The 23,665-nt window shown below is 53.1% G+C and overlaps 1 protein-coding gene across 1 annotated transcript in view; it reads right to left on the bottom strand.

Moving 5' to 3' along the window:
- Eefsec (eukaryotic elongation factor, selenocysteine-tRNA specific) overlaps window positions 1-23,665 on the bottom strand; it is a 183,511-nt gene that overhangs the window by 98,396 nt on the left and 61,450 nt on the right. Inside the window, exons 2-3 of the mRNA XM_047535044.1 lie at window positions 14,798-15,005; window positions 1,863-1,959 (exon numbers count right to left, since the gene is read on the bottom strand). Coding sequence (XP_047391000.1) covers window positions 1,863-1,959; window positions 14,798-15,005 — 305 coding nt within the window. The remainder of the gene's footprint in view (window positions 1-1,862; window positions 1,960-14,797; window positions 15,006-23,665) is intronic.

Here is a 23,665-nt window from a genome sequence, read left to right on the forward strand (position 1 = left end):
CTGTCACCTCGGGTGGCTGCCACCAGAGAGCCTGGAATCCCCCAGCTAGCTCCTCAGTTCCTCCCCGCGGGCACCCCTGGGAAGGCCACCCCTCCCACTGCCTGGTCACCAGATTTAATACACTGTTTTCTTTAGTTCTTGGTACCCAGGATTGAACCCAGGGCTGCTTAACCCCTGAGCCACATCCCCAGCCCTTTTTATATTTTATTTAGAGACAGGGTCTCGCTGAGTTGCTCAGGGCCTCGTTTTGCTGAGGCTGGCCTCCAACTTGTGATCCTCCTGCCTCAGCCTCCCGAGTCACTAGGTGACAGGTGTGCACCACCGCGCCTGGCAACACAGTTTGGATCATCTATTTACTACTCTGCCCTCATGGGGCTTTGAGGACTTCCAAGTGTGTCTGGAAGCTGGCACTGCACCTGGGGAGAGTCACGGGACAGAAGGGCAGAGAGGGAGGAGGGAACTGAGTCCCTGGGCTCCCGGGACAAGAGTGGCCACTTGTCCAGGTGCCCGCAGAGACAGAGGGCTGGCCTGCTGCTGCCCCTGGTGCTGTGCTGCCCCTTTGCTCCTGGCTCCCCACCCTGTGCCTTGGCTCCAACCGGCATACTCTGCTCAGGCCACCAATGCGCCGGAGAAGATGTCGGAGCTAATTAGCAGCAAACAAGCGCCTATCAACGCCATGCCGTTCCTGTTAGCTGGCGGCCTTCTGATTTCACGAGGGAATAGGTTGTCACAGAAATATTCGGTAGTGAATGTTCCAAAGTTTGAGTTTCGTGATAACAATTCCTTTGGAGAAAGAAGGGGGAATTCAAAACAGGCTCGGCCTGAGACCTACGGAGAGGCTTCTTCCAGGAATGTACAAACCGCTCAGAGCCACGTTCTGGTGGGTTTTGCTTGAATCCAAACTGTCCCAGGCCCCAGACCAGTGGTCTCGGGCTGAAGGAGGAACAGAAGTGTCACCCAGAAAAACGCGTGTCTGGCTAAGCCGGCAGGATCAGCAGGGTGGGTCGCAGAGCACAGTGCATGGTCCAGGCATGAGTGGACCAGAGCTGAGCCCCACAACCCAGCTGGGCCTCAACCGCGGCCTGCTCGCATGCCTGCTGAGCGACCTGGGGCAAGTCACCTGACCTCTCTGAACCTCGGCCCTTCCCGGTAATATGGAAGCCTCGGGGTGGGTGGGATTGTGAGCCGTCCACCTATATGAAGGCCGTCCCGCCCCATGGCCGCTCCACCCCAAGTGGCCGTCACTCAGCAGAGCCCTGCCATCTTCCTGGACACCAGCACCACCTTGCCTGCTCCTGCTGGCTGCCCTGGGCTCCCGCTGCGTGCACGACTCCCTCCTCCTGTCCATCACTACAGAAGGAGGAGTCTGGAGGAACAGAGGTGAAGCTTCTAGAGTGGACAACATGGTGTCAGACTTCCAGACTGCTGGGCGCTACTCTGTCCTAGTGTGTGTGTGTGGGTGGTGACCAGAGGAAGGACGCAGCAGGAGACACTTCAGGGTGAGGAGGCCGACAGGCCTTGGGCTGGAGGCCTGAGGTCCTTAGTTCTGGTCTCTCTTTTTTTTTGTACCAGGAATTGAACCCAGGGGCACTCAACCCTGAGCCGCGTCCCCAGCCCTACTTGGGATTTCATTTAGAGACAGGGTCTCGCTGAGTGGCTTAGGGCCTCCTCACTATTGCTGAGGCTGCCTTTGACCTCGTGGTCCTCCTGCCTCAGCCTCCAGAGCCGTCCGGCCGCCCGGCCTTTGAAGGGGCCGAGGGCTCTCAGAGTGGTGCGCGCAGGGCGGCTAATGGAACCAGCGCGAGGGCCTTCTTGCTGGGCTGACTCCCCCTCAGGGCAGCCTGGGCTCCAGAGGACGGTACCTGGATGAGCTCAGTGATGCCCTGCGGAGCTTCAGTTTCGGGGGCCTCCGGGCCCCCCGGCTTGGCCGCCACGGGTATGATCGGTGCGCCCCGGAACCTGAGAGAGAAGAACAAGCAGCGTCACAGACGGGGATCGGCGACACGGGCAGGAGACACCTGGGCGCACCGGGCAGACTGGTGGGCAGACGAGTTCAGAGGAGGACAGTCCACCCCTGCCAGGCGAGGGGCCCAGAGCAAACGCCTGGCACTGGGTCACCAGAAAGAGGCTCTCCTAGGCTGCGAACCCCAGTGTCCGAGCCTCCCTGGGGGGCAGCAGTAGCCGCTGGCCCTTGAAGAAGCAGCCCAGATTCCCAAGGGACTGGGCCCTGAGCAGCTCAGCGAGACCCTGTCTCCCAATGAAACAGGAAAAGGGCTGGGGACGTGGCCCAGGGGTCAGCGCCCTGGGTTCCATCCCTGGGACCAAAAAATAAAAATACAAAAGTAAAGGTCTGAGAACACAGGCAAGCCCCGCGGCCCCGCTTCCTGCTCAAACCAGCGCGGGGATCCGACGGCCGCATCGTCCTGCCCGGCTCCCGACAGCCCGCCGTCGCTTTCAGGCGACAGACTCGAGTCTGCTGGACCCAGAAGAACCTGAGGCGGGAAGAAGGGAGCCGCCCGCCGTCCCCACTCGCCACCTGAGCGGAACGCCCCTTGCCCACGGCGCCTGGCGAGCTGCTCAGACCCGCTGAGGCCCCTGGGCAAGGACGTCAGGGTCCGTGGTCACTTCAGACGTGAAGAAACGGGGACACAGAAGAGACTGACGGCCGCGGGTCCCTACGAGAAGGAGGTGGCAGGGGCCAGGCGGCACGGTGGAGCTCGGGGGCCTGGTGCCCGGAGCTCAAGTAACAGCCCGACTGCTGTTGCGCTAGGTCCCCAGGACGCCCTCACCATGCTACGGACCAGGGACTCGTGAGAAACCGAGGCAGCGTGAAGACCCCCCTTCGAACCCCGATTCTGCCCAGCAAGGCAGAGAGATTTCAGACGTGTCGCTCAGAGTACCAGGCCTGAGTCTCCTGAAGGGACAGGAAAAGGGAAAGGGGACACCGTAAGGGACAGAGTGGGTCCTCTCAGAGAGGACAGGGACAAGGTGCCTCTCCTGTGCTCCAGTTTTATTACTGGGGGGCCCAGAGAAGTTTCTGGAAAGTCCCGCCCAGGTCCACCTCTTGACTTTTGACTGACAGCAGGGTGACATCAGCCTTTCAAGTCCCCACTGCCATGGCCACCCCAGGTCCCCGGGCCCACGCTGATGGTTCTAATGGATTCTTAACCACACGTTCTTAGAGATTCTGTGGAGGAACCACCCTCAGCCCCCAGAGTTTCAGGACCTGGTCCCCAGAGTCTCCCCTCCAGGGTGACTTGGCTCCTCCTATGCACATGATCTGGGGCTGCATTTCTCCTGCAGGGAACACTAGTTTGCCGAGGGACGTGACGTGTCCTGTCCCCGAGGCCAGGCAGGGTGCAGGTAATGGCTTCTTGGCAAAGAAATTACGAGGGGTCAGCGCTGTGGGCCCACTGTGTGCAGTCCTCCTCGTCACCTGGGCTCCTGCCGTCCCCTCCTGTCTGTCCCCTGACAACCAGGGCACCAGCCCCTCTGCCCAGGGCACCACGGGTCTCTGGGAACGAGACTGGAACACGGGGCCCCATGCTGCTCAGCCAGCCTGGACCTGGGCCCGAGGAGGGACGACAAAGCCCAGAGTCCTCTGCTCCCATCCCCTCCCGTCAGCGTGACCCGCACACAGCACCCCAGAGGCTCCTCACGCGTTCTGCCGCCACGTTCTTCTTTACGAGAACTCGCACTGTCCCCTTAGACACCATGACTGAACGGTCGGTTCCACGTCCCTGTCTAGATGGAGCCGCCTGCCAGACGCCACCAAGGCAAGGTGGCACCGATGACTCCCCAGACTTCCACTTCAAAGACGACCGGGCACCTGGTGGACGGGCACCCATCCAGGGGCCACCAAGGTCCCCAGGCGGTGGGCAGGAGGCTGCTATCTGCCTTCTGTCCCCTCCAGCTGACCTTCACACTAAAGGCCACTAGTAGTGCCACTGATTTGGTGACACCAGTCCTAAGTGTTACTGTAAGAACGTCGTTTAATTTAGCATCGTGAAACGACAGTGTAAAAATGACTATTTCTAAGGAAAAAGAGTTGAATGTCCCAGAAAGAAGCGATAAAGGACATTCACTTAAGAGATAGCACGTGCTTGTCATCCCAGTGGCTCGGGAGGCTGAGGCAGGAGGATTGGAAGGTGGAGGCCAGCCTCAGAAACCTACTGAAATACAAGAGCTACTTTTGTATTTTTGTCTCTGAATACAAAATAAAAAGGCCTGGGGATGTGGCTCAGTGGGTAAGCACCTCTGGGCTCCATCTCCACTACCAAAAGAATTAAATTAAATTAAATTAAAAAAAAATTTTAAATCTGGTATTAAAATAGGTACAGATAAGAAAACCAGGACAGATTTGAGGGGAGGGAAAACATAGACCAGTTCTACACTCGGGCTGCTTTGCAAATCTTGCTTGGCTTTTGAGAAATGGCAACTGTAGACACTGCACGAGGGAATGGTTCATTCGTGCAAGCAATTCTGAGCTCCAGTCAGCGGGAAGAAAAGACAGGCAGAACGCTGGCAGAGGACGTAAAGTGGTAGAGTCCCCGAGCAGAGGGAAGGAGGATGCTACTCTGTGACCGAGAATGAGAGTCATTTGCTGAGCTTTTCTCTAGGAAATTGAGGGAGGCCACCTCTCCAGGATGGGTGGAACCGCATAACCCAGAAGATACGACGAGACGCGATCATGCACAGACAGGCGTACAACCCGGACGGAGAAAAAGCCACGCCGTATACCAGCAGTGGCGAAGGTGATGCGGCGGGACCTGCAACCTGGCTGAAAACAGGGTGGACCCACAAACGCTAGGGCTTCTAAAAATGTAAACTCTGATCGTGAAGAAAATATAAAAGATGGGTCTCTTTACTGAAGTCAAGGAATTAAAGATGATGAATGGATGGTGAAAATCAAAACACAGGAGATGCAGAAACCATGCCTGCTTCCATCGCGGAGCTTAAGAGGAGACAGGCCCAATCCCAGCTCGGGAGGCTGAGGCAGGAGGATCGCCAGTTGGAGGCCAGCCTCTGCAACTTAGGGAGGCCCTGAGCAACTCGGCGAGACCCTGTCTCTAAATAAAATATAAAATAGGGCTGGGGAGGTGGCTCAGTGGTTAAGCACCCCTGGGTTCCATCCCTGGTACCAAAGAAAAGAGGAGCCAGGCCCAAATTCAGACAAGAGGCCCCAGCAGCTGGGACCAGCAACCCCCGAGGCTGTAGTCACGAGGAAGGGCGGCTCAGCACTGGGACACGCCAGCTCTCCTGTCGCAGGCTGTGTGCTGCTTTATTAAGTGAAGATATTCTGTTTAAGGTAAGACTGTGTCGCTTTTCGACAATGCTCTGCTCTGAGGGGCTTTTCTGGTTGACCAGCAACAGCCCCATCTCAGGGGACAAGAAATCCTCTACGGCTGGAGCTACAAAAATAAACACGAGCCAAGCCAGCAGAGCGAGTCCACTCTGGCTAGACGGTCACCTGCGGACGGGCTGGGCCTGGTCAGTCAGAGAAACCCTGCAGTCGTGGCCGCCCCGCTTTCAGACATTTTGCTAAACTTAAGAAGAGATGCAGAGATGACGGAAGGAGGGCTGGCCTTCTCCAGTAGCCCGGGGCGTGGGTGCCACGTCCAGCAAGCCCGACTCATCCCGCCGCGGCCCTCCACCTGCGTCCCACCCACGTCATCTTCCCAGACCTTCCCTCGGGCCATTCGGTCCACGCTGGCCACGCGTCCAGTGGTAAGCAGGGCGCAGGAGCCAGCCCAGGAAGACAACTGAAGGGGAGTCCAGCCAAGAATCTGCTGTCCCGTCAGGCGGAACCTTCTAGAAGTCCCTCTGACAAAGCCCATTCCCCAAACAACCCTGCCCTGCCCGGCCAGGCTCCTCAGGACTCAGGTCCAGGCCTTTCTGCAGCCCCCCGTTCTCCAAGGACACTCGACGCCGGCCCTGTGACCTGCCCCCGGGAGTGGACGTGTCTCGTCCACGCCAGCTGACAAGGACACGTCTCCCGGCACCAGGGCTTCTGCCTGGCTTCCTCAGGGCACACCCGGCCCCCCTTCAAGTCAAGGGCCACGGAGGAAGCTGCCTCTGTGCCTGGCTCCACGGAAGGGCCACCGTGAACACACCGAGGCCCCCGGAGCACTGGGCTTGAGGGCGGGGCCCCTGGCAAAGGGAGGACACTGTGTGGCAGGAAGAGGAAGGGGACACCTCCCCCAGGGACCTCCAGCCCACGGGACTTGCATGTGTGCCCCTGGTCTCACCTGGCCTCCCTCCTCCAGAGGCCAGCCTCCGCCCCAGCCTCTCCCCGAGGCGGCCTGAGAGCCCCGCCCTTCCCCTGGCCTCCCATCCACCACCCACCCCCAAAGCGCAACCTCCGCCCAGCCCCACCTCCGGCAGCCCAGCCCAACCCTGCCATCGGCCACCAAGCCGACTCCACCCTCTCGTCCTGGTTTCTGACTCTGATGGAGTCCCCGGGCCCGAGTCAGCGGCCTCTGGCTGCATGTTCCTCCGTGTCCCTCATCCGTCCCGGCGTCTGGCTGCTTCTTCAGGGATGTGGCTCCAACCCATCACCCTGATTGCCACTCTGAGTCCACCCTGGATGAGGCCCTTGTCACCCAGCCTACCCAAATGCGTTTCAAAGTCTGGGCACAGCCCTGTTCCAGGCCCTGAGTTCCCTCCCCTCTGTCTCATCCACTGGACTTCTATTCTCCCCCCCGCTTTTGTGAATTAGCATCAGAGAGAACATTCGGCCTTCGGTGTTTGGAGATTGACTCATTTTGTTTAGCGTGAGTCTCCAGCTCCACCCATGTGCCAGCAAATGCCATCATTCCATTCTTCTTTAAGGCTGAGTAGTATTCCACTGTGTATTTGTACCACAGTTTCTTGATTCATTCATCTACTGAAGGCACCCAGGTTGGTTCCACAGTTTAGCTATTGTGAGTTGAGCTGCTATGAACACTGATGTGGCTGCGTCACTGTCGTGTGCTGATTTTAAGTCCTTTGGGTGGGATACCTGGGTCAAATGGTGGTTCCATTCCAAGTTTCCTGAGGCATCTCCGTCCTGCTCTCCAGAGTGGCTGCACCAATTTGCAGTCCCACCAGCCATGGATGAGAGCGCCTTTTCCACACCCTCGCCAGCGTTTGTTGTCACTTGCGTTCTTGATGATTGTCATTCTGCCTGGAGTGAGAGGGACTCCCGGTGCAGTTTCTCTGATTGACAGAGGGGCTGAACGTTTTCTCACACATGTTGACGTTCATAGTTCTTCCTCCGCGACGCGCCCGCTCAGTTCCTTGGCCCATTTGTGGACCAGGTCCTTTGTTGCTTGGGCTTCAGTCTCGAGTTTCTGTCCATTTCTGTCCATTCTGTTCCCTACTCTGAATTTCACCCCGGCTTAGCTCGTACTGGCCTGACCTCCTGCACCAGAAGCAAGTTCCCCGTCACCGGAAGCCCCCGGCTGCTCAGCGCTGGCATCCCAGGGCTCTCCCAAGGTTCCTTTCCCCATCACCCACAGTCCCTGCCGGCCCAACAGCCAGCCCTGAGCAGGGGGCGCTCTGTCTGGCTGCTCTTTGAAGCCCCCCGGCCTGGATGGGAGCAAACTCTTCAAGAAAAATCAGATTTTTTTTTTTTAATTTTAAGATGAGAGAAAATAACAGAAGCTAGAGTTCCCTAAGGCATCACTGGAACAATCTCAGGAGCCACTGGTTGCCCCAAAGATCAGTGTGAGGAGCTGAGGTGAGATGAGGAGGGACATTCTGAACAGGGCCTGACAGTCACTTGCCAATCACTGCCAGGACAGAGCAGGCCAGCTGTGCTCCCTGGCAGCCATGGGGGTTTCAGGTATCACCCTTGGAAAGGACGACACCAGAGGGAGAAAAGAAAATTCAAAGCAGACAAAGAGAGAAGAATCAAGCCAGGCTCAGAGGCGCACACCTGTGATCCCAGTTGCTTGGGAGGCTGAGGCAGGAGGATGGCAAGGTGGAGGCCAGCCTCAGCAATAGCAAGGCGCTAAGCAACCTGTCTCTTAATAAAATACAAAATAGGGCTGGGGATGTGGCTCAGTGGTCGAGGGCCCCTGAGCTCAATCCCCGGTACCCCCACACACAAAAAAAAAGTTTTCAAGGCAAGAAGCAGCACAGAGTCTGGGGGAAAGATGTATCAGGGATGCTGTCAGATGATAATTTAGTGGAAAAATAAACAGAAAAGCCTGGAACACCAAATCGTGTCAATGTGGTGATAACAACTACCTCGAATTATGTACATGTGGGAAAGACTGACAGGGATCCGGGGAAGAAAACATTTTAATTTGATGCAATGGGAAGATTGCGGTCCATGTTTATCTTCCATGCTGATTTCTGTTAACACTGACAAATGCTTATGCAAGAGGGATTTTAAATGCTCTGAGAGATAAAGAGATCACAAAGAAAAACCATCAAAGAGTTTGACTATGTAAAAATTAGAAACTTCTATGTGCCAAAAACCAAAGCAACTCACACGGGAAGATGACAAAGGCCGAAGACGTATTTGTAACAAGTGCGATGGGTCAAGGGTTACAGCGACGTCGGCAATGCCCTGATTGATATTAGATACACCAGTATCAAAATTTCAAGAGGCAGACAGAAAAAATACACGTGCGTAAGCACACACAAAAGCACATGTGCCTGGCACACTTATGGGGAAATGTTCAGTTTCACCAGTAATTTAAGAGCCATATGTTAAAATGAGAATAAAATGCCATATCTATTTTAAAGTTTCAAATAGATTTTAAGCAAAATATATTTTAAATCTATTAACCCAAGTTAGTTGCTGACCTATGTGTAAAATGATAGAAGCCTTTTAGAAAATAATACAGCAGCTGGGCATGGTGGCATACACCTATTATCCCAGCGGCTCAGGAGGCTGGGGCAGGAGGATCACAAGTTGGAGGCCAGCCTCAGCAACTTATGAGACCCCGAGCAACTCAGAGAGGCCCTGTCTCTCAATAAAACAAGAAGGGCTGCGGATGTGGCTCAGTGGTTAAGCGCCCTTGGGTTCAATCCCTGGAACCAAAAAGAAACTAATAATAATAATAATAATAATAATAATGATATTGATGATGATGATGATGATATGACAATGTTCAACAAAAGGTTTAAAAATGTTCCTGCCTTTTGATCTAGTAATCTAACACCTGGGAACTGATCACAATGAAATAACTGAAAATACAAAGTTTACAATGTGCCAAGATGTTTGGCTAGAGTTAGTTACTGATGAGAGAGAAAACAACCCAGTTTAAAGGATCAAGAACAAAGTTATGGTGCTCTGAGAAACTGCTACAGAAAATGTTAAGTGATCAGAGCAGAAAGCAGAAATGAAGAGACCTCAAGATTACAATTCTATCTCAGGAAAGGGGGAGAGGATTCAGCACAGTCACAGGGAGAAACATCAACACACAAACATGGGCTGTTTTATATACCACCAAGGAACAATCCAAAAGGGAAATTTAAAAAGCAACTGTATCTACAGTAGCATCTAAAATCATTAAATACTTACAATTACACACTCAGAATTAAACACTTAGAAATTAACCAATGATGTGAAAGACTAGCACTGAAGAAAACAAAACCTCATTAAGTGGGAAGGCATCCCATGTTCATGGATTGGAAGACAATACTGCCAAGATGTCAGTACTGCCAAAGCGATCTTCAGATTCCATCCAATCCCTATCGAAACTCCAACAGGGAGCGGGAGTGTGGCCTGTGAGAACACTTGCCTAGTGAGTGTGAGGTCCCGGGTTTGAGATCCGGCAATGAAAAGAAAACAATTTCCAATAGCCTTTTTTGTAGAAATGGAAAAGCAGGTCCTCAGATCCATACAGAATCTCAAGGGGTTCCAAACAGCAAAACAACCAGGAAAAAGAACAAAGCTAGAAGACCCAAACTTCCTGACTTTAAAACTCATTACAAAGCTACAGTCATCAAAGCAGTAAGACAGATGGAGAGACAGGCAGACCAATGCAATAGAATAGAATGGTAAAAAATAAATCCATACATATATGGTCAACTAACTTTTTTGTTGTTTTTGGTCCCAGGGACAGAACCCAGGGGTGCTTACCCACTGAGCCGCATCCCCAGCCCTTTTTATATTTTATTTAGAGACAGGGTCTCGCTGAGCTGCTTAGGGCCTTGTTATGCCAAGGCTGGCTTTGTCAATTAATTTTTGAAAAGGAGAAAGGAGAAAGGATAATCTTTTCAATAAATGGTGCTGGAAAAACTGGACACCACATGTAAAAGAATGAAATTGAACCTTTACCTTACAAATGAACTCAAAATGGACTGAAGATCTACACTGAAGAAAGAGAGAAAATTCTTAGAGAAAAGCACTGGATTTGGTAGCAATTTAATAGATATGACTCCAAAAACACAAGCAAAAAAAGAAAAACAAAATAGATAAATTAGATTCATCAAAAATAAGAAATTCTGCTGGGTAGAGTGGTGCCCACCTGTATTTCCAGTGGCTTGGGAGGCTGAGGCAAGAGGATGCAAGTTGGAAACCAGCCTCAACAACTAAGTGAGGGCCTAAGCAACTTAGGGAGATTGTGTCTCAAAATAAGAATAAAAAAGGGCTGAGGATGTGGCTCAGTGGTGAAGCATCCCCAGTACAAAAAAATTAAGAAATTCTGCATATGTGAGGACACTATCAAGAAAGTAAGGGCTGGGAGATAGCTCAGTTGGTAGAGTGCTTGCCTTGCAAGCACATAAGCCCTGGGTTTGATCCCCAGTACCACAAAAAAAAAAAAAAAAAAAAAAAAGAAAAAAAGAAAGAAAGAAAGTAAAAAGACAATCTGCAGAAGGGGAGAAAAGAATTGCAAATCCTATCTATGACAAGGGGTTATGACCAAATTGTATACATCTGCAATTCAACAACAAGAATCCAATTAAAATGAGCAAAGGATGTAAATAGATATTTTTCCACAAAGACAGACTAATGGCCAATAAGCACCTGAAAAGGTCCCAATGTTATTAGTCATTAGAAAAATACAAATAAAAAACAACAATATCATTTCATACCTGCTATGAATTTCTTTGGAGGGGATAGAGTGGCAGGGACTGAACCCAGGGGCACTTTACCACTGAGCTACATCTCCATCCATCCATCATCCATCCATCCATCCATCATCCATCCATCCATCCATCCATCCATCCATCATCCATCCATCCATCCATCCATCCGTCATCCATCCATTCATCCATCCATCCATCATCCATCCATTCATCCATCCATCATCCATCATCCATTCATCCATCCATTCACTCATTCGTTCATTTTTTAGATAGGGTCTTGCTAAGTTGCTTAGGGCCTCACTAAGTTGCGGAGGTTGGCCTCCAACTTGCAATCCTCCTGCCTCAGCCTCCCAGATTGCTGGGATGGCAGGTGTGTGGGCACCATGCTCAGCTGATGGCTATCTTTTTTTCTTTTTTAAAGAACAAGGACTACAAGAAGTATAGAGGAGGCTGTGGACAAATAGTAACCCTCATGCGTTGCTGGTGGGGATAAATAAGTGCAGAGGCTGTGGAAAACAATTCAGGGACTCCTCAAAACAGAATTATCATACAATCTGTTCATTCTACTTCTAGGTAGAGAGGAATGAGGACCACACACATATTATATGGAGATATTCTATACAAATGTCAGTATATGGATAAATACATTTATATATGTTTGTACATCTATCGCGGTGTACTGAGGATGAACTCGGGGCCTGTCACATGCCAGGCAAGCACTCTAGCACTGAGCCACACCTCCAGTCCCACTAAGAGCATCTATTCAAGGACCTGAGGTCAGAGACTTGAACAGAGATCTGTACACCCAGATTCACAACAGCCAGGGAGCAGCCCAAGGGTCCATCAACAGAAGAGCGGATAAACAAATACGGCCCAGATAGACCATGGAATACTATTTAGCCATAAAAAAGCAGCCAAGTTCTGACACACGCTACAACATGGCTGGACCTTGTGACACATGAAATCCAGACACTGTAGGATTCCACGTAGCTAAGGTCCCTAGAATAGGCACCTGACTGCCTAGGGGTTCCTAGGGGCCAAGGAAGAGGAACAGGAAGAGTTATTGCTTAATGGGTACAGAAGTGATTTGGGGGATTGTGATAAGGTTTAGGGAGGTGAGTATATAATATTGTGACCGTATTTAATGTCACTGATTATATAGTTACAAGTGGTTAAAAGAATAAACATCAACCAAAAAAAAGGAGTGGGGCACGATGGCCCACACCTATCATCCCTGCGACTCAAGAGGCTGAGGCAGGAGGATTGCAAGTTAGAGGCCAGCCTCAGCACCTTAGCAAGGCCATGAGCAACTCAGCGAGACCCTGTCTCTAAATAAAATATAAAAAGGGCTGGGGATGTGGTTCGGTGGTGAAACACCCCTGGGTTATATCCTGGGTATCAAAAATAAAGTCTAAAAAAATCAAAAACCCCCACAAATCAACCGTTGCCTCTGGCCCTGTGATGAAGTCCATCATTTGACCTTCAGCTCAAACACTAAAATGGGACTAGCAATCTAAACATGCAGATGCGAATTTTCCTTAAGTGCAACAAATCAACACTGGCAAGTATTAATTCACCCTCAAAAGTACCTGAGCCCTTCCCGAAGGTCCCATTCATACAGTAAATGACAGCGACATTGTGTCGAGTTTTTATGCAGGAGTCCAAGAGACCTGTTCTCTCCTTTCTGACAAGTAAATAAAGCGGCAGGGAGATCAAATAACTCACTAAAAAGAAGATATAATTTTTTATCTTCCTTTTTACAGTCTCATATCCACTTCCGCTGGGAATAACGAAGTCCGCATTCTTATGCAACACTTATCTAAATGTGTCGATTTTATCGGATTGATGAATTTTGCTAACAAAAGGCAGCGCTAGGAAATCTTTTATGACATATTTGGTCCATTCACGGGGCTGAAGCTTTAATTTAACCAACTTGAGAATTCTGCCCAAGAGCTGCAGGTGTTAGATTCTGAAAATTAAAAAAAAAAAAATCATAAATTGGGGAAGCATATCAATCTTTACGACAGGGAAACAAAACCTCCCTCTGCGGCCGTGCCCTCCGCGGGCAGGAGAAGGAGAGGTGGAAGCGGCAGGATATTGTCCCCGGCCGCATAGCCACGGGGAGGCTTCCCTGTCTCCCAGTGACCGCTATTGAGTATTGATCAAAAGGGACAGGCCGGGAGGAAGAGCGATCTGATAGCACAAGGAGCCGGGCCGCGGGCTGCGCTCAACCAGACCTGCCCCTTCCCTCGACCACGTCGGAGCCAGCCATCCCGACCCACGACCCGCCTGAGTGACCGGGGGCTTGGGTCCCACCTGCCTCTCGCTGCCCCACCCGGCACAGTAGCCGCGCCATCTTCCTGGGCCCCCTGTCACCAGAAGCAACTGTGTGATGAGGTTCCTGCTAGAGGTCCCCCAGGTCACCTGCTCCCTGGAAACGCCACCACGGTCCCAGATGCCTCCTCCTCCTCCCCCTGCTCGCCCTTGGGTCCTCCTGACCAGGCAGGCCTGATGGGTGGTCTCAGTCACGCCCCTCCCCCTCCCTGCACCAAATTCTTCAACGACGTCCTACTTCCTGTAGAATAAAATTGGACCAGGCGCGGTGACGTGTGCTGTCATCCCAGTGGCTCAGGAGGCTGAGGCAGGAGGATCGCAAGGTGGAGGCCAGCCTCAGCACCTTAGCGAGGCCCTGAGCAACTCAGCAAGACCCTGTCTCTAAATAAAATACAGAAAGGGCTGGGGATTGGCTCAGTGGGCAAGCACCCCGGGCTCAATCCCCAGTACAAAATAAATGAATTAATGAATTTAATTAAATTGCAAACTCCTAGGCATGAAATGCCACCAAGGTCCTTTGTCAAATAGCGTCGCACATCCTAACACAGCCTCTAGCAGCAACGGCCACTGGTCTGGCCTCCTCCCCAATTTTACCAACCTCTGTGAGGAAAACAACCAGTTACCCACCAAAATTCCTTGTCCCTGGATGACAGTCCAGTTGTGGAGACGCAGACGGGGAAAGAACAGGGTTCTCTCTGGCACCGAGGTCTGCCCGGTGCAGAGACAGCACCAGGTCCCTGCCCAGAGAATTCAAGAGAACGGGACCTGCGTCCTCTGGGCCCAGGCCTGAGCTGAAACAAACAAGGGCCTGCGCCTGCCTTTGACCGCGGCCAAGCACAGCCGACGGCGGAGGAGCAATAAGCTGGGCGCAGCCCAGGCCGAGCAAACCAGCGTCCCACTGCGCGCTGCCGTCAAGAAGCTGCCTGAGGGGCTGGGCTGCGGCTGGGCGGTGGAGCGCTCAGCTGCTCGCTCAAGGCCTGGGCTCAATACCGACCTCAATTACACTTCCGTAATTTTGGGGCCTTTATTTATTTATTTTTTCAGGGAATGGGGGTACCAGGGATGGCACCCATGGGTGCTTAACCCCTGAGCCATGTCCCCAGCCCTCTTTACTCTTCATTTTGAGACAGGGTCTCGCTGAGTTGCTGAGGGACTTGCTGAGTTGCCGAGGCTGGCCTCGAGTTCACGATCCTCCTGCCTCAGCCTCCTGAGTCTCGAAGATTATAGGTGTGCACCACTGCACCCAGAATGTGGGGCCTCTTTGGAGCCGAGGCTGGCCTCTTTTTTTAGCACCTTCACCTTTACCCGAGTTAATGCAGCCCTTGATGTGGCTCAGCACAGGCAGGATTCCACTTCGGCGTGAGGCCAAGGCCTGCCCAATCCCTGTGACTGAAAAGCAGCGTATACGTGTGACCTTCCCCCCTGGCAAACGTACTTGGTGTTCTCCAGGGTCTTCTGCATCTTCTTCGTCATCTTGTCGATGGCTGCCTGTCGCTTCCCTTCGGCTAGGAGGTCTATTTTGTTCAGCACTACAACCAGCTTCTGGCAGGCGATCTGGCCAATCACGAGGCATTCTGCCGATTGGGTCTGCATCCCCTTGGTCACGTCGATGACCAGCATCATCAGATCGATGATCTGGGCCCCTGGGACAAGAGAAGAGCAGGTTAGAAAGGGGAACGACAGTCAGGTGCGGTGGCGCACGCCTGTCATCCTAGCAGCTCAGGAGGCTGAGGCAGGAGGATCGCAAGTTGGAGGCCAGCCTCAGCCACTTAGCGAGGCCCTAAGGAACTCAGTGAGACCCTGTCTCTAAATAAAACAGAAAAGGGCTGGGAGTGTGGCTCCGTGGTTTAGCGCCCTGGGTTCAATTCCCAATATCAAAAAAATAAGAGTAATTGCAACTCCCCAGTTTCTCTCAAGAGCCTAAACACCACCTGCAACTTCGCTAATGAGGAATTGAGGTCACTGGAGAAGTCGCATAAATAAACACCCACGATTATATAGCACGTAGGTGTCAGAGCAGAGATTCTGTTTGTTTGTTTGGTACTGGAGATTGAACCCAGGGGCACTTAACTCAGCCACACCCCAGCCCTTTTTATGTTTTATTTAGAGACAGGGCCTCACTAAGTGGCTGAGGCTGGCCTCCACTTGCCATCCTCCTTCCTCAGCCTCCGCAGCTGCTGGGATGACAGGCGCGCGCCACCGTGCCTACCCAGAGCACAGATCTTAAATCACGCAGAGGCTCCTAACCACCATGCCACATGGCCTGTTCTCAAGGATGGGGACCCGTGCTGCGTGCCAGCCTCCTGTCCTCCAGTCTTGATCCCGCCCTCCCTTTTCCATTCATGTGACCCCTGCCCTCCCTCGCCTCTGCTCCCCCTCTGCCAGCACCCCAGCCCGTGCCCGCCCTGCCCAGTCTGAGCGCTCGGGAACGAGGCCTGGGGCTCATCGGTACTCAGAGCACAGACAGCCGGGACACAGCTTCATGAGTCTCCGCGGGGCTGCGGTGAGCCAGCGGCAGCCCCGCGCCTCCTCCGCTTTATTTACCAGGAACCAGTTCCTTCTCCCCAAGACACAGTTTCCTACTGGTGCCCCTGGCCGGCTGGGGAGGAATGTCTCCCACGCCACGAGGCCCTCCCTGGGATGGGAAATGACATTGACTGACAGACTCGAAAGCTAAGGGCAGACGGGACCCATGAGCCCGGAGCCTCTCGGATGGCCTCTCAGCCTTCTCTACGAGCAGCCTCTGTTCTAGGCAGGACACAGCTCTGCTCCGAGGGGGCTCTGCAGCCGGCCAGCACCAGGGACACTTCTAAGGAGATCAGAGGTCACAGGGACTTGACTGGCCACGCTGAGAACCGGGGTCAGCATGGCGACCGCTGCCTGGCAGCAGTTTCTTCGTCGGACTTTTGATCCGGCCCCAGGAAGTGACATAAGGGAGCCGCCTGGTCTGTTTTCAAAATCCCTAGTCTTTCCATGGCATGAATCGAACAGTGTCCTTCCCGGTTCCCACGGACCCGGGTAGGAAATCACTCTGAGACTGGAGGGGACAGGCTGAGCGAGTGGGTGGGAAGCCAAGATAAAAAAATCGAGGCTTACAAATGACCCTCTATGTTTCCCCATCTATCAGGGCTTTTCATCTGCTCGGACTGACTGCAGAATCCTTGAAGGGTTTGCAGAGTAATTATAACAGGGTTAAAGTTTGTCGGTACTTTTAAAAATGGCAATTTCCAATTCTGCAGATTATATATCTTAATCATTTCAAAATAAAAATAATGGAAAACTTACAAAGGTCAGCATTTAGCAAAGATTCAGTTATCTGTGAGATGTAATTTTCCTTCTGGGATGGAGGAGGAAAAATATGTGTTCAGAGAAAAAAAAAGGTTTCAGCTGGAAAAAATGAACATCAAACATTGAACACATTTAAGCAACCCCGAAAATCAGACTTTTGGAAAAAAATCAAAAGGTATGGGTAGTCTAAGAAGGAAAATAATGTTGAATTTAATATCAGGAGCTGGGCACAAGGGCACACACCTGTCATCCCAGCAGCTTTGGAGGCTGAGGCAGGAGGATCGAAAGTTGGAGGCCAGCCTCAGCCACTCAGCAAGGACCTAAGCAGCTTAGTGAGATCCTGTCTCTAAATAAAATATAAAAAGGGCTCGGGAAGTGGCTCAGTGATTAAGCACCCATGGGTTTGATCCCTGGTACCAAAAAAAAGTGAAATCAAATTAAATCAACAAAATATTTGTTTTCAACTGGTGATTCTTTAAATATCAGGTAAAGAATGTAAATATATCGTTATCAAAAACATAAAGTCACAATAGTGATTTACATCCCATTACCATTATGACCGTTTCCAATTCCATCAAATCTCTCCGTGCCTCGGCTCCCTGGTCCGTACCCTCCGCTGCTGGACTAGAGCAGGATTAAATGAGATAGCACACGCAGGGCTCGGAACGACGGGCACATGGAATCATCACGGCAGTGGCTGCTGCCGTGGATTTACTTCTGCGACTGTGCCATGATTTCAGCCCATCTGTGGTCTGCACCTCCTCCCCAACCTGGCACGCGGGTACTGCAGACGAGACAGGTGAGGTGGCCACGTCGAGGTGATGGAGCCGAGATCCAGAGACACAGAGCTCAGTGCACTGACTCTCTCCACCACAGGCCCACGCCCTGCACAGCAAGGCCCGAGTCCAGAGTAAAACCATGGCTCTGTCCACGGGAGGGGTGTGCGTGCACAAGCCCCGACGAGTGCTGCAGGACAGGTTCTGGAAGGTACCAGAAGGTTCCGGAAGATTCTAGAAGGTTCTTCCAGGAAGGTTTCAGAAGTCCCTGCTGGGGAGCAGGTGCTGGCGACTCTGCCAGCCTTCGTGTGGCTGCTTTGATTCATTATCCCGTATACTCCGCCTGTCTCCCTGTTTCAAGGCTCAGGCAGGTGAAGTAACGTGCTCAAAGCCACCCAGCTAAGGGTGGGACCCGGGGTCGGCTGCCGCCATCCGCGGCCAGGCCTTTCTGGGACAGTGGGGGAGGGGCAGTGCCAAGCCCGGTCACGTTGCAGGGACCGGGCTCCATGGAAGAGGTCGCCCCTCGGCAGAGCTCTCCTGAGGCGGGGCAGCCAGAGCTTTGCCCTCCCATCCCCACGGGCACCAGGAGTACCTGGCCCTTCCCAGCACGGAGCCTGAGGACGGGAAAGAGGGGCTTAGCCCAGAGGGTCCGACCGCAGACTGGGGACAATGGCCACAAATAGGGGAGGCGAGAGCAGAGTGGGGGGCCCTCCTGGGAGCCTCCACGTCCTCCCTGGAGTCTAAACACAGATCCCACTGCGGGAAGGTCGGGGAGAGTCCTGGGGGAGAGCGCCACAGGTCGCCAGGAAATGGGAGGGGGCTGACGGCCATCATGAGGGTCGAGGCCACTCCAGGGCTGAGCCTCGGCACTTGGGGCCCTGCCATCCCCCTGGTCCAGGCGGCCGTGTCATGAAGGACTCAAGTTACTCAGTAAGTGTTGGCGAGGGTGTGGGGGAAGGTCCACTCACCCATGGCTGCTGGGGCTGCAGATTGGGGCAGCCACCCTGGAAAGCAGTGTGGAGATTCCTCAGAGAACTTGGAATGGACCCACCATTTGACCCAGCTGTCCGACTCCTCGCTTTATACCCAAAGGACTTAAAATCAGCCTATGACAGTGACGCAGTCGCATCCATGTTTGTAGCAGCTCAACTCACAGTAGCTAAACTATGGAACCAACCTAGGTGCCTTCAACAGAGGAATGGATCAAGAAACTGTGGTAGAAATACACAGTGGAATACTACTCAGCCATAAAGAAGGAAATGATGGCATCTGCTGCTAAATGGATGGAACTGGAGAGTGTCAAAGCGAAGTAAGCCAATCCCAAACAACCAAAGGCGGAATGTTCTCTCTGATACACAGATGCTAATTCACAATAAGGGGAAGAACAGGAGTTAAGGGGGATGAGGGGCAGGGCAGGGGATGGGAATGGGAAGGACAGTGGAATGGAGGGGACAGAACTTTCCTGTTCACATGTGGACACACGACCAGGCAAGCTCCACATCCTGTCCCACCACAAGGATGGGGAGTCACACTCCCTGTGTGTGTGAGAGGTCAGAGTGCACGCTGCTGTCATGGAGGGCTAAGGAGGACACGTAAAAAATCAAAAAAGTTAAAAAAGTAAAAAAGAACAAACTCGGGTCACGATGGCGCGGGGCGGGCGGAGTCCCTGCACGTGCGCACACAGCGCTTCCCGCCCGCCGTCCCTCTACCAGGCTGGGCCGTGAGTCTCACAGCTGGAGGCCCCTGCCACCCTTCAGAGAGGGCCCAGGAGGCCAAAAGAAGTCCTGGTCCCTGGAGGGGCTTCCAGGGACTGTGGTCTTGGTCTCAGCAATCACTTCGCCACCCCGCGGCTGCGGCTGGTCAGACACAGGGGGCGCGCGCCGTTCCCGGGTCCTCCGCCGGCGGCCTGGACCACAGCGGGGCCATCTCCTGCAGACCTCGGGCGCCCCGCCAGACACCCCGGAGGGAGGCTGACTGTGCTCTGGGGCACGAGGACAGGAGATCCAGACGGGCGCGGCCTCCGCGGCTGCTGCCACCTGAGTCCCAGGGCAGCGCCCAGAGGCTGCGGCAGGAGGCGGAGGCCGAGCAGGCGTCCTCGCCCGCTGCGCAGCGCAGGCAAAGGTGTGGCTTTTTTTTTTTTTTTTTGGCAGGGGTGCGGGTGCCGGGGACTCACCTCAGGGGCACCCGACCCCCGAGCCACCTCCCCAGCCCTAGTTTATATTTTATTTAGAGACAGACTCTCACTAAGTTGCTGAGCGCCTCACTGTTGCTGAGGCTGGCTTTGAACTCACGATCCTCCTGCCTCAGCCTCCTGGGCCGCTGGGATGATGCGCATGCGTCACCGCGCTGGGCACGAATGCACATCGTGATCTGGGAGCCTGGGCCCCTCTGCAGAGGGCAGACGCCAGGGACAAGGACTTCACCAAATGCAAGCGGCGGTGGCTGTATTTGTGTCCCAAAGGCCAGCAGAGGGTCGGATGGAGGAGCAGCCGTCTCCTTCCCGATGACCCACATGCACACAGAAGGCCCGTGCTCGCGGGAGACAACTAGCGGCAGGTAGGTCTGCTGCCTGGGAAGGAACAGTCGCAGCCTGGGGACCGTGTCCACCCTGGGCTGGAAACCTTACGGCCTGAGTCAGCGCGAGGGCGGGCTCCTCCTCTCGAACCAGCACAACAGCAGGGACTCCCTGCAGGCAGGCTGGGGCTCTCTAAGTCACCCAGGTCCCACCGGCATGGTCAGAACGTGCTGCGTGTACCCCGTGGCCCCAAGAACAAGCTTCAGGTGGGCTCCGTGCCAGACGTACCATGGGGTACTGCAGCGGCTCCAGCGGCCAGCAGGACGGCGGTGCTGCCTGACCAATGGGAGACCCCAGCGTTAGCAGCCAGGGGTACACTAGAGACAAGCCCTGAGCTCACGTCACGGGCTGCACGCTGACAACTTAAAAGATGTGCCAGGCTATGGCCAGGCACCCTGGCACATGCCTGTCATCCCAGTTGCTGGGGAGGCTGAGGCAGGAGGATCGCAAGCTGGAGGCCAGTCTCAGAAAATCAGCAAGGCCCTAAGCAACTCAGCGAGACTGTCTCTACTAAAATATAAAAAGGGCTGGGGGTGTGGTGAGCACCCCTGGGTTCAATCCCTACATTCCCTGAAAAAAAGATGTGCCGAGCTCTGCAGTGGGCATTGCTCACTGTGTGGGGGAGTCCACGCACTGCCAACATTGACCACTCAGGGACACCATGTGAAAACCTGTGCAAATGAACAGATGTGGTAAAACCAGGTCTCCTGGACCTGCAGGCAACATGCACCCTGAGAGCAGTTGTGCATTTCCAATTTTCTTTTTTTTAACCAGGGATTGAACCCAGGGTCGCTGACCCACTGAGCTACATCCCTAGCCCGTTTTATATTTTATTTAGAGACAGGGTCTCGCTGAGTTGCTCAGGGCCTCACTGAGTAGCTGAGGCTGGCCTCCACCTTGCAATCCTCCTGCCTCAGCCTCCCCAGTTGCTGGGATGACAGGCGTGCGCCACGGCGCCTGGCTGCATTTCCAATTTTCCCTCAGTCCCCCCATCTCCCTAGGGCCTCCGCCCCAACACTCCGACCACCAGTTGGGCTCAGAACAGGCTCTTGAGTTTGTAACCTCTCCATTAGCCTCGATCCAATCCTCACACAACCCCAAGAGGAGGAGATTCTCCAAGAGAGATCTGGCTTGCACGAAAATAAACAGTTGAGCCCGCGCTGGAAGCAAGAGCTGATTCGTTTCAAACCTTCTGCTTTTCCTCCTGCCCGCTCCTCTTGGCCCCCGTCCTGCATTCCTGCGTCCCTGGGCACCCTAAGGCAGCCCAAGAGCAGGTGGCAGAGCCCGCAGGTGGCAGAGGAAGGAGAGTAGACCCCTGGGAAGGCGGGCTGCCAGCGGGCTGGAGGCACACGCGCCACCTGAGGCCCGCGGTGCAGGAGGGAGGGGAGGAGACGGTCATCATCATCGGGGACAACAATAGCAGCCGGGTCAGCAGCACAGGAACCGGAGAAACAAAAGGGCCCACGGGAGGGGGTCCACCCGGCAAGCACAGGACAGGGGCTCAGCCCGGCCAGAGGGAAGAGAGCCAAACGGCGAGGCCTGCGAGCCCCCAGGGCCGCCAGAGGGAAGCTTCCAATAGCCAGCTCACTGCTGCCTGGGAACTCTTGGGTAAGTCGCTGTCGTCTCTGAGCCTCAGCTATGAATGGAACCACCACTCACCCAATCGTGACCCAGGGACGGGCGGCGGTCTAGCCAAAAACAGAACTGGATCTCTACCTTACACGTGACGCCAACATCAAGGGCAACTGCATCAAAATTTCTTCTTCTTTTTTTTTAATTTTTAATCTATTTTTTTTATAGGTGGGCACAATACCTTAATTTTATTTTTACGTGGTGCTGAGAACCAAACCCAGGGCCTCACACACGCTAGGCAAGTGCTCTACACTGAGCCACAACCCCAGCCCTGGATCAAAATTTCAAAAGTGCAGTGCAGGGGCGCACATCTGCCATCCCAGTGGCTTGGGAGGCTGAGGCAGGAGGATCGCAAGTTGGAGGCCAGCCTCAACAGAAGAGACCTGCTCAGCAACTCAGCGAGACCCTGTCTCTAAATAAAAAAGAGCTGGAGAGGTGGCCGAGTGGTGAAGCGCCCCTGGGTTCAGTCCCTGAGCACTGGCTTGGCCCACCTGAGGGGTCCCAGAGACAACAGTCCCTGCCTCGTATGATCCAGTGACATAAAACCCAAAGCAAATGCCAAACATAAAAACAAACGGATTTCATAGAAATGGAGGATGCTAAGCAGAAGCAGGCTCAGGAATGCCTGCAGACCCGGTCCTAGGAGGAGGCCTCCTCCCTAAGGGGAGGACACTGGGCAGAGGGAGAGGACAGGGAGGGGCCGGGTCACAGGGGAACATTCCAGGCAGAGGAAGAGCCAGTCTGTGGTTTGGAGAAAGGAGGTGAAGTCAGAGGGGTGAGCCGGGGAGCAAAGAAAAGAAGCACGAACAGCCCAAAAGGCAATAGGGCATCTCACAATAACCAGAAAAATGCGAATTAAAATCTCACAGGGAGTGGACCAAGGTGATACATGCCTGTCATTCCCAGTCCGTGGGAGGCTGAGGCAGGAGGATTTCAAGTTGGAGGCCAGCCTCAGCAACTTAGCAAGGCCCTAAACAACTAAGCAAGATCCTGTGTCTAAATAAGAAACAAAAAGGGCTGGGATGTGGCTCAGGGGTTAAGCACTCCTGGGTTCGATGCCCAGTAACCCTCCCCACCAAAATTCCCATGATGAGTTCCACCTTTGTGTGTATCGACAAAGCACCAATTAAAAAATAAATAAACAGAAAAAAGACCAGGAGATAGAGGAAGAGGAGCAAGAGAAGGAAAGGCGGAAAGGAAAGAGGAAGTATAGGGGATTGAAATACAGCAAATTCTATAACATGCACATATGGATATGTCAAAAGGAAACACTATACATAACTGTAATGCACTAACAAAAATCTTTTAAAAATCTTATTTGGAAGAGTGGCACACACCTGTAATCCCAACAACACCAGAGGCTGAGGCAGGAGGATGGCAAAGTGGAGGTCGGCCTCTGCAACTTATTAAGACCCAGTCTCAAAAATGTTTTAAAAAATTAAAAGGGCTGGGGATGTAGCTCCAAGGTAAGGTGTCCCTGGGTTACAACCCGCATCACAAAAAACAAATTAATTAATACACCAAGTATGTCATCAAGATACAGCTCATCACGATATGCACAGCACACTTCTGCTTCTAGAGATTTTGCAAGAGAAAGTGTGTGCCTAGCATCATTCAGCATCCTTGGAAAGCGTAGAGGAACCTGGACACAGGAGGCAAACTGGATAGCAGGGGACAGGGGAGTGGGGAAGAAGTCACTTGATTTTCCACAGTTTTGTTCCTATTTTTGTGCTAGGGATCAAACCTGCAGTGCTTAACCCCTGGGCCACCTCCCCAGCCCTTTTTATATTTTATTTAGAGACAGGGCCTCCCTGAGTGGCTGAGGCTGGCCTCCCGCTTGCGATCCTCCTGCCCCAGCCTTGAGAGTCGTTGTTCCTTTACATTTCTGAGCATGTGCACACCTTACTGATTCAAAAGTAATTTTTTTGAAGTAAAGCTTTATATCCCTGGAAAACCAGAATCACTTACTACCGATAAGTTTTTTTTTTTTCCAAAGGAAGTTCAATAAAAATAAAACTGTGTTATTACATTC

This window comes from Sciurus carolinensis, chromosome 19, assembly GCF_902686445.1.
Source record: "Sciurus carolinensis chromosome 19, mSciCar1.2, whole genome shotgun sequence".
Taxonomy (NCBI): Eukaryota; Metazoa; Chordata; class Mammalia; order Rodentia; family Sciuridae; genus Sciurus; species Sciurus carolinensis.